At 35.1% G+C, this 12,116-nt stretch overlaps 1 protein-coding gene across 3 annotated transcripts in view; it reads right to left on the reverse strand.

Annotated features, from left to right (window-relative positions):
* The window catches only part of Golgin97 (Golgin 97), a 288,071-nt gene that overhangs the window by 106,127 nt on the left and 169,828 nt on the right, over positions 1-12,116 (reverse strand). For all 3 annotated transcript variants that reach the window (XM_090415540.1, XM_090415539.1, XM_090415538.1), the window contains one exon: positions 5,478-5,573. In XM_090415540.1, coding sequence (XP_090271666.1) covers positions 5,478-5,573 — 96 coding nt within the window. The remainder of the gene's footprint in view (positions 1-5,477; positions 5,574-12,116) is intronic.

Raw genomic sequence — 12,116 nt, forward strand, 5'->3', positions numbered from 1 at the left:
GAAGGAAGACAGGTGAGCAGAAGTTGCATCCAATGGTTCTGTGAGGGCCCAGAAGACATGGCTACTATTTCGACAAGAGATGAGTTTTCTGCTAGTAACTTTTATTAAGTTGGATTTGAATTTTCTGATAGTCGATTTACATTTATTACATGCTTCTACATAGACTGGGTATGAGTTACCTTTTGTTTCATATTTTCTTATCATTTGTATGTATTTGGTCTTTCTGCTATACGATCTCATTCCAATTTTGCTACGAAGTAAGCCCACATTTCTCTATTCTTTTTTCTATATGTTTTTCTTCTATTGCTCTTTTGTGTTCATAATTAATGTCTGTTTCTAGCGATTGTTTTTATCCTTTGTTTATGTGCTTTTTTCTCGTCTTTGATTACTGATTCAGTATTTTCATCCAACTTCGTATTTCTTTTTTTTTTACTTTCTGTTATTCCAAGACTATATCTTGTTTACTGCTATTACTAATATGGCCCTTAAATTATTCCTTCCTATATCATCATTTTCATTTATTTTTTGCAAATAGGGATAATAAATACTTTCATCATCTGAGAATTGAATTCTAAAAGAGTCCTGAATATTTTTCTCTGCACAGGTTTGGTTATTTTTAAACCATGTAGAAGGTATTCTCAATTTCCCTTGTAATAGATAATGATCTCTTTCTATTTCTGCACCTCTGAATATCCACTATCTTGTATAGTCTATTATACTTTTTTTTTTTTTTTTTTTAGATTTCTTGTTTCCCAAGTGAATTTATGGAAATACTTATATCCTTTTCAAGTATAAAGAATTTCTAAGTTGTATGTTGAGAAATCTCTTAAATCTGTATCCATTTCTATTGCAGATAGCCTCACTATTTGTTGCTATATATGTATCAAGTGGATTCCCTGGTATTGAAATCTTCCATTTTAATAGACAGCCATTCGGGTTTATTTTATCTTTTATTTTTTGTAAATTTGAAGCCATTGTTATCCTCCTCTCTTCCATTCCACTAAGATTACACATCAATAACAGTCAGAAAGCCACGATTTATTTATTTCAAATCTTAGTTCTAGAATTCTGTCACTCTGGCATTTCTAATGTGTGATATTTTCTTTTTTCAATTGATTTATGAATAATAATCATTATTCCTGCTTTTTATCTTTCTTCCTTTCTGACTACAGTATAGATATATATGTAGATAACTGTTTCACACGAGCCTCCCCCACCTTTTTTTTTTACTGCAACTTTGATAATTCTTTCTATTAGAGTTTTGTATGGCTCTTGTATTAGTGATAAATCCTCCTGACATTCCAAACAGCAATATTCCAAATATGTTTTTATCATCATTTTTTTTTTTTTTTTTCTCCTTTCCTTGTTCTGCTCATATCTGTTAACCCGTCCAAGTTGTTTTCAGGAGTGACAATCTGGTTTCTTCTATTCTAAGACTTTCAAGTAAGAAAAAAATTCAACTGAGTTGGTTACCAGCCATCTGCAGCGTAGTTTAGTGTTGGGGATGCCACATTAAGGCCTCCAAAAATTTGTCCTCAGTCTCTTGTTTGTACCTGACCGAGCTTCCTACCGAGAATGGTAACCCAATCTTCCACTTGGTTTGCTCAGGTTCCAGGATTCACCATGTGGAGATGACAGTTGGATTGGGGAGGAGAAACTATGTGATCCTGCTTGAGAGTATCATATATTGCACATCCATCCCCTTTGAACTCCACAGCAGTTTGTCATGTAATATTTTATCAAATGCCCTTGCAAAATCTAGAAAAAACACTGTATAAGCATCTTAGTTGTAATCCTATTATAAAATAACTAGGTTACTAAAGAAATTTTTTTCCCTTAATAAATCATGAATCTTCCTTTTCATGATGCTCTCTGGAAAAATTTTTTCTCATAAAACCAATTTTGTATTCTAGCTATAATGGGTAATACCCTCACACCTAACTTTGATTTATCTATGCTGTTACGATACTTTCTTCCACTCTTCAGAAATGGTTTCTCTTGCTAGGATCTTGTTGAACAATCAAGTAAATGGCACTTTCAGCACTTGTGCATGCATCCCTTGATATTATATTATTATATTATTAAGAGAGATATCCAGGGAGTCAGGGACTCACTGAGGGAGGCAATATACTACAAACACTAGCTCTCATACTTTTTCTTGAATTCATTTACACTGCTTGCACACATACAACATTCAATGACAATCCATTCAAATTATGCACCACTCTCATAGAGTGATGTATGACTAGAAGTGGTGCACCATCCTTGTAAGCTGAAAATGAATGCAGCCAAGATGCATTCATTTTCAACTTCCAAGGATGCCCTTCGGTCCTTTCCCCAACCTCCATAAAATGAAAAATTCTATCAACTGAAATCTTGTAAGAACCTTTCGAAAGTTTGTACGTTTCAATCATATTATTCCTCTTATTCCTGTTTGCTAGTGTTTGCCGTCTACAAATTCTCAATCTGTCTTCATAATCAGTATTCCACAATCCTAATATCATTTATAATGCTCCTCTCCTTTGCACTCTCTATATTGTATCAGAATCACAAAAGACCAGGAGACCAGACTTATGCACAACAGTCCAAGTGGGGGGGCTTATCAAGACCTTGTAAAGAGGTACAACAACAACATCCTTATCTTTACATATCAAAGTTTGTTTTTCTGCACTGCAATTATCTTTTGAGTTATATTTGCCATCTTTGCTACGTGATCCTGAACTTCAACTTGCTATCAACTAACACTCCAAGATGGATCTGATCAGTTTCTTCTAGCATAATCCCATCAATATACTATAATCAAATTGGATATCTAATCATGCCAAAGTGTATGACTTTACATTTACTGACATTGAACTGACATCCATTTTCCTATGCCCACAATTTCAGCCTATTCAAATCATTCTGCAAGTACTGCATATCAGCTGCATTCCTAATTATCCTACCTATTTTGGTATCATCAAAAAATAGCCGTGTGTTGCCTGTCAAATCCTTCCCAATATCATTAATGTACAGATTAAATAATAGTGGACCTAGGACTGATCCTTGTGGTACAACACTCATTACCAGAAATCTTGCAGACTCACATCCCTCATATACAACTTTTTAACATCTGTCTGTCAGCCACCCTCTTATCCAAGTTAATATTTTATAATTCAATCCCATATTTTTAAATTTATGCAACAGTCTTTTGTGCTGTATTCTGTCAAAAGCCTTAGCAAAATCCAAAAATACCATGGTGTATCCATTCCCTTTGTCTATCTCAATGGTAACATTATTATAGTATGTGAGCAAGTTGCTAAAACATGACCTTCCCTTAGTAAACCCATACTGTTTAATGAAAAGTACAGATTCTCTATCAACCCATTTCTAAATGCAAGCCCTAATCAACTTTTCCAAAATCTTCGCCACCACTCCTGATATACTGATTGGTCGACAGTTGGGTACATCTCAGTCTTTGCACCACTCTTGTGCAATGGGATTACCATACATTCTTTCCATGTCTGCAGAATCTTCCTGTTCTGAGACTCAAGTTATATAGCCTGGTCAAAGGAATAACCAGTTCAGCATCTAAACACTCTTTTATAATCTGTGCTGATATCCAATCGGTACCTATTGCTGAATTCTTATTCAGTTTATGCAACACCTCTAATACTTCGTCATACACCTGAGTTTCTTCATACAGTTAAGAGGTAGCAGAGTAGCAGTGAGCTCAACGTTCCATACATCAGTCGATAGCTTTTAGCAAAATGGGTAGTGATTAAGTTGAACAATCTCTTCTGCATCTTCATCCTCACACCATCTGCATTCAGAAGAGTTATTGTTTCATATTCATTATTTCTTTGACTTGCAGCATAATGATAGAATTCTTTGGGATTATCTCTAACTTGCAAAGCCAGTTTCTTTTCATACTGAGACTAAGCTTTCTGTACAACAGTTGTGTCTCTTCTGGCCTGCTGCTCATAATTTTTATAATGGACATCATCCTTATGAACATGGTATTCCTTTTACAGCATCCTTTTCTTATGAATCTCTTGCTTGATAAGACTACACATCCATTTGTGTCCTATCCTATTTATTCTTCGAACTCTTGGGACATATTCTAATATTGCATCATTTAAGCATTTTTTAAATGCTTTCTATGCACTGTCAATATTCTTCCCATCCAGAAACTGATACCATTGTGCTGAACCCAGTATACTCTCCAGTTGGTCATAATTTCCTGCTTTGTAGTTCAGCATGTAACCTATTCTGAATGGAACATTCATAAACTTAGCCATTTCCCAAGTGAGTACCAAATGATCACTCTCACCAACCAGAGGCAGCATAGTTATGTCTATAACTGAAACACACTATAATCAAATCTAACACTCTGGGACCTTGAGTTCCTTCTGTCACATGCTGCTTGAGAAAGTTGTCCTGCAACAGCTCAATAAATTCAGTTTCCTTCTTCTCATGAGATTTTTCTGCTATCCAATAATATACATGGCAATATTCCATCTGGTCTCACAGTCTTATTAATGTGAAGCTTACTTAAAATTCTAAACAATTCACATTCTTGAACAAAGCTTTTCCTCTTCCATCAAAGTTGTATTCAGCACTTCAAACCCTCAGTATGAAATATATTATCAAAATATTCATTATATCTTCAGTAGAAATGGCCTATAAGCAATTACGTCTACAGTACTCTCTCTCTTTTTTTTTTTTTTTTTTACCTGTTGGCTACATGCCTGTAGAAATCATTAGGATTTTGTTTTGCTGCATTGTCAATCTCCTCTATCAGCATTAGAAAACTCCTGATGAGTACCATTATAGAATATACAGGATTCTATGATAGTACTGCATAAGTTTATCTTATTGCTAACTTGCTATTCAAATTTTCTCCAAATTAGTTTGCTATTTGTCAGTACTCCATATTGTCAGATGTTATATTTCTGTCTTTTAAAGACTGCTAATGGCATCAGCTCATCTAGACATCTTGTGGGTTGTTTTCCAGTTAGCAACAATCTTCATCCTGTGAGATGAAGCTCATCTTCTCCATAGTAGTCGTTTTAAATATGAATGGCTTTCCAGAGAAAGTTGTGAAATCCTTTTATTTTTCACAATTTCATTTATTTCCTGCAATTTATTTTTATTTTTTATTTCCTTTGTATTCTACCATCTATGAATTCCCACCATTTTCTCTGTCTACTAATTGCAATATCATTTGCTAGGTAATAGGTAAAAGTAAGACCTAAAGGTCTTACTTTTACCATTTCTATAATGCTTTTGCTCCAAATATCTTAAAATGACAACTTACAGATATGTGAAGTTCTTTTTCTTTGTCTGGTATACATGGTCTGCATTTATTTACTCAATAAACATTCTAGATATAAACATTAGAATACTATAAATTCAATAATCATTAGTGCTAATGATTACCAAAAAAATAAAAAAATAAATAAAATAAAATAAATACATGCACACACACAATCTACCTGAAGTTTTCTACAGTCCTCTTCTAATGTACCTATTTGCTTCTCTGATTCAATTTCTTTCTCCAAACATTCAGTCTGTGCAGTCAGCAGTTCATTCTGAAATATGTATTATTAATAATTTATACACAAATTATTTATATTTCTATAAGAAATTCACCATTCTACTGAAGTATGTGCTATCTCAAAATTAAAAGCCTCTCAGAGAAATTTTAAATATTTGCATATTATATATTACTTATACTGCTGATACGAAAATAGCATATGAGTTAGAAAGATAGAAATCAAATAATGGTATAGTATAAAATCATGATATACAACAATTATATAAAATTTTGTGTAAAATTCAGAATTTGTGGGGAAACTGAAATTCCATGCTATCAGAAATGTCTGACTTCAACTGGGACTTGATGGACATTGACATAAAAAAGACAGCTACTATGAGCCTGTAATGTGCAATATACAGCCTCTCCCAGCCAAGTCAACCAAACTTTCTTGAGGTGTGGCCCATTTCCATTAAAAGAACTCTGGTGATACTAGAAAGCATTCTTGATAGAAGAGGATATCTTCCTAGTTGGCAGAAATATCAACTCTACTGGATGATAGATAATTTTCAATGACCAGTGAAATATCCCTACCTTGCTTACTGGGAGACCTGATGGACAGTTGCCATGTTTTGTCCCTAGAGCAGAGGGTTCTGGTATCCCCCCCTTCTTCTAATAGGTTGTGAGTGATACCTTTGAAAGGCTTGAGGAATATAGAGTGAAAATCTACAACCTTTCTCCTTTTTTGAGATTATGGTAGTAAAGTAATCCTGAAAGATGCCCACAAGGTAGTGTATTGGTCTGAACCTGATAGTAATGCAGAAGTTTCTTAATCAGCTGGCACATAATCTTGCTGTCAGATTGTGCTTGGAAGGGGGGGGGGGTTATATAATTGTGTGTGTGTGTGGTAGTGGTCGCGGGGGAGGGTGAAACCCTGTTGAGGCCACATTATAACATAGAGACCATTGTAGAAAGTTCACTAAGATAACTGTGAAAGTTCCCCAAGATAATTATATTTTTGTTTAATCCTTTATTCACCTGAATAAAGGATTAAACAAGAATATAATTTCTTGGCAAGTTAAATTTAATTTAGTATGGAGACTGAATGCCTGAATGCTCTGTATGAAGGACATGTCTAAGAGTCTCCTCCTACAGTATTTTCAAAATTTCCACATTCACTGTATGAACACCACACCTGTAGACATCCAAACCTGATCTGTTTCAGACTGAACACAAACTTACTTGAAACCAACTACAGACGACCTATGAACTGCAGATGCTCAATCTGTCTACAGTCCAATTGATATTTCTGACCTTCTGTGACTCAAAGTTTTCTTGGCTCCATTATGTATTGTTCATCTGCTGTCACTACCCTAATTCTGAAAATCATTCTGTTATCTTCGCCTCATCCTTGAAGCTTAGTTTCTAAAATCCCAATGAGGTATCCGGGAATTTAAACCCAGATACCTCATTGGTATCTGGGTTTACGGTGCACCGTTAGGTATCTATCTGGATACTGAATGAACAAGGAATGGGTTGGCGATTTGGGATTTAGCCGCCCAAATTGTATTCTTATTGGCTTAAACCACAATATTAAACGATGGTACAATATGATAGAATTTCATGTTGGCTAGGGCGTCACCCGGTTAAACAACGTCCCCATTGTTTTCGCCAGGGAACCAGGGCGAACAGCAAAAAGTCAGCTACTAGAACAAATCCTAAAACACACTCCAACTCAATATCACCAGAATTGAAGATCAGTACTATCAACATAAGAAGCCTGAATGGCAAAGAAATGGAGCTAGCTGAGGAAATTAGATAAGTACCAGATCGACATAATGGAGGTGACTGAAAAAAAAAAGACCAAAACTGGTGAGCTCTTTCTGAGCAATAAATACAAAATGTTATATTCAGGCAATGACAATCAAGGAAAAGGAGTAGCCATAGTATTCAACACTAAATATGAGGCTAATCTTCTTGAATGGCAGGCAATTTCAAGTAGAATAATGTGGGCAAATATCAGAAGGGGAACTGGACAATGAGACTTATTTGTGCCTATGGTCCCACAGAAGGTTCTACTAAGGTAGAAGTGGAGGAATTTTTTGAGGCTTTAGAAAAAGCAACTGACACAATGAAAAATTGGTCCTTGTTGAGGATCTGAACAGCGAGTAGGAAATGATTGTCAGACATACAAAAATGTTTTGGGAAAATTTGGAGAAAAGAGCAAAGCTAATAATAATGGCAAATACCTGTTAGATTTCTGCTCAGGACATGGACTGGTTATTACTAACACCATGTTCCAACATAAAAATGTACACAAATTCACATGGAGAGAAGAGGCAAGGAACAAGAAAAGTCTCACCGACTATATTATTATTGTTGATAGTGATGTTTTCTCTCTGGTGCAGGACACTAGAGTGTACAGAGAATTTGAAATTGGAAGTGATTACCATTTAGTCATGAGTAGGATAAAATTGAATTTCATATTGAAAAGAAGAACATGTAAGAAAGTTTTAAAACGAATAAAAGTTGAGCAGCTCTCAGATGTGAACTGTAGACTAAAATATACAAACATTATTCAAGCAAAACTGAAAGAGTTTGGGAACAGGAATCAAACATGATTGATTCTGTCAGAGAGGCATGTGGTGAGGTTGTCTGCAAGGATAGAAAAATCAGAACTCCCTGGTGGACATAGGAAGTTAAAGAGGCAGTGAAGGAAAAGAAAGCATATCAAAAGTTCCTGGCAAATAAGTCAGCTTGTGCTCTTAGAGATTACAGAGACAAATGTAAGAAAGCTAAACAGTGTGTAAAACTAGCTAAACAAAAGTCATGGGAGGACTTTGCAGCTTGTGCTCTTAGAGAATACAGAGACAAATGTAAGAAAGCTAAACAGTGTGTAAAACTAGCTAAACAAAAGTCATGGGAGGACTTTGCAAGAACATGATAAAGTTGAGATGAAAATGGGAGAAAAAGATATCCTTGAAGTATGGCATAATTACTACGAAAAATTGCTAAATGAAACGAGCAGTGATGACAGCACAGTGATAAAAAAACACTGACCAGGCATGGAATCAGGAATACATATCCATGCTTCAAGTAGAAAAAGCCATCAAAGGCTTGAAATGTGGAAAGGCAGCAGGAGTAGATGATATTCGACCAGAAATGCTGAAGTGCGGTGGTATAAAAGTCTTACAGTGGCTGCACTGCATAGTTCAGAATGCATGGACAGAAGGATGAATTCCCAATGATTGAAGTAGAGCTCTCATAGTACCCATATATAAAAAGGGAAATAAAACTGAATGTGCGAATTACAGAGGTATATCCCTACTGAGTGTTCCTGGTAAAATATATGCAAGTATACTTAAGAAACGATTGAGAAGAATTGTGGAAGAAAAGCTTGGTGAAGAACAAGCTAGATTGAGGTCAAATAGAGGCTGCCAGGATCAGATCTTTACTTTACGACAAATAGTGGAGAAATCATGGAAATATAACAAAGATCTGTATTTAAGTTTTGTCGATTTGGAAAAGGCATATGACAAGGTACCTAGAGAGAAGCTATTCAATATGCTACAGTTATATGGTGTCAATGGGGCATTATATCAAGCAATACTTAGTCTTTATTTTTATATAATGAAATCTGTGGTGAATTCATCACTAAAAACATACGTATAACCGTAGTGACTAATTTTAATACGTAACTATTTCATCCAAAGTATCTTGGGATATCCTCAGTAGAGTAATTCAAACAATACTAGGAATAACATACAGTTAGGGTCCATGATTACAATGGAATCTCAATATGCATGCAGTAATGTGTTATAGAAGTAAATTAAAAACAAAAAAAGAAAAAAAAAAAACATATATAAAGAGACTATTTTACACAATTTTGGATGACAATTTCCCATACTTTAGGAATAGTAAGAACGTCATTGCGGTTTAAATTTGGTCTATGTAGTAGGGCTTCAGCACTTTCTTTATATAAACGTTCATATTTATATAAAGATCTGAGTAAAAGTTTTGACTTCTCCCAATGGATCGTATTGGTTTGGATTTTCAACTCTGTGTTGGGAGAAACCAGATTTCTGCGGTTTGAAAAGACAAATGTGGTCTTGACATTCTGAGATGCATTTCTGAACAGACCTACCTGTCTGACCAAAGACAATTTGTAGGAGCATGATATCTCATAAATGCCAGGTAACATCAGAAGTGAGAGTTTGTCCTTAGGAGAAGGTAACAAGTTATAGATCTGGTTGATAGGTTTGTAAGTAGTGGCAAAATTGTATTTCTTCATAATTTTTGAAAGACATTCGGAGATGGCTTTGACGTAAGGTATGGGAATCCTATGGATTTCTTCTGGTCTGGGTTGATGTGTGGAAGGTGACTGATGATTTTCTGAGTTGTTTTAAGATTATATCCATTTAGTATAGCTGTATTTTTGATTATTTCTAGTTCTTGGTTTAGAGAATCTTCAGAGGAGCAGAATTTGTGTGATCTGGAAACTAGTGATTTAACGATGCCAAATTTCTGAGATGGATGATGAGCGGAAGAATTGTGACTGTAGCAACCTGAAAATGTAGGCTTCTGATAGACAGACGTGGGGATGGAACTGTCTTCTTTTCTTTGAATGTGTAAATCCAGAAAGGAGGTACCCTGTGGAGATTCTTTTGCTAGTGTAAAGTTGATGCGAGGGTGAAGAAGGTTTATTTTATCTAGAAAGAGTTGTAATTCCTGTTCGGGATGACTCCAGACTGCAAATATACGTTGTCGACATATCGTAACCAAATTTTTGGTTTGGGTTCAAAAGTGAATATTTTTTCTTCAAGGTATTCTAGAAACAGGTTTGCTAAGTTTGGTGATAAAGGAGCTCCCATTGCTGTTCCTTCTTCTTGCTTGTAAGTTTGACCTTTCCAGGTGAAGTAACCAGATGTAATAACAAATTTGAATAATTCGACTATATCAGAAGGAAATTTTTGAGTTAATAATTCTACTGTTTCTTTGTGGGGAATGTTCGTGAAGAGGGAGACAATGTCAAAGCTAATTAACAAATCAGTTTAATGTCTTTTATTTTTGCATGAAACTCTGTGGAATTTTTGATTGAAGAGGCTGAGTGGCCTCTTCAATGTGAGGACGGAGAAGGTTAGATAAGGGTCTTGATAACTTGTAAGTTAGACTGCTAATAGAATCTATGATGGGTCTCAGATGAACATTAATTTTGTGAAGCTTATGTAAGCCATAAATTCTGGGAGGTCTAGCATGGTATATTTTAAGTTTTTTAATTGTTTCTTCATCTAAGGAGGAGGTTTTTTCATCAAGTAACTTGTTTAATTTTCTGAGTTGATGTTTTGTAGGATCATAATCCAGTTTGACGTAAGTATTACAATCTCGGAGTTGTAAATTCATTTTCCGATCATATGAATTGGTATTAAGAACCACAGTGGTATTTCTTTTGTCAAATCTGGTAATGATTATGTTTTTATTACATTTTAAGGAGGTAAGAGCTTTCATTTCTGGTGGTGGGATATTTAAGTCCGAAGGTTTGGCATCATAGATTATTTTTACTATTCTCGAAATGAAGTCTGTTGGCTTCAATACATTAATACCAATTCATACGATCGGAAAATGAATTTACTACTCCGAGATCGTAATACTTACGCTAAACTGGATTATGATCCTACAAAATGTCAACTCAGGAAATTGAACAAGTTATTTGATGAAACATCCTCCTTCATGCTAGACCTCCCAGAATTTATGGCTTACCTAATATGCTCGGATCCGTCATATATTCTATTAGCAGTCCAACTTACAAGTTATCAAGATTCTTATCTAACCTTCTCTGTCCTCACATAGGCCATTCAGCCTCTTCAATTAAAAATTACACAGAGTTTCATGCAAAAATAAAACATTCAACTGTTAAAAACTGATTTGTTAATTAGCTTCGACAATGTCTCCCTCTTCACGATTCCCTACAAAGAAACAGTAGAATTATTAAACTCAAAAATTTCCTTCTGATATAGTTGAATTATTCAAATTGGTTATTGCATCCGGTTACTTCACTTGGAAAGGTAAAATTTACAAGCAAGAAGAAGGAACAATAATGGGGTCTCCTTTATCACCAAACTAGCAAACCTGTTTCTAGAACACCTGGAAGAAAAGATTTTCACCTTTCAACCCAAACCAAAAATTTTGTTACGATATGTCGACGACGTCTTTGCAGTCTGGGATCATCCCAATCATGAATTACACCTGTTTCTAGACAAAATAAACCTTCTTCACCCTCGCATCAACTTTACACTAGAAAAAGAATCTCCACAGGGTATCTCCTTTCTGGATTTACACATTAAAAGAAAAGATGATGGTTCCATCGCCACGTCTGTCTATCGCAAGCCTACATTTTCAGGTCGCTACATTCACAATTCTTCCGCTCATCATCCATCTCAGAAATTTGGCAGCATTAAATCACTAGTTACCAGAGCACACAAATTCTGCTCCTCTAAAGAATCTCTAAACCAAGAACTAGAAATAATCAAAAATATAGCCAAATGGATATAATCTTAAAACAACTCAAAAAAAATCATCAGTCACTTCCCCACACATCAAC

Source organism: Typopeltis vanoorti, chromosome 3 (genome assembly GCF_054136105.1).
Source record: "Typopeltis vanoorti isolate ZY-2024b chromosome 3, IOZ_Tvanoo_1.0, whole genome shotgun sequence".
NCBI classification, from domain to species: Eukaryota; Metazoa; Arthropoda; class Arachnida; order Uropygi; family Thelyphonidae; genus Typopeltis; species Typopeltis vanoorti.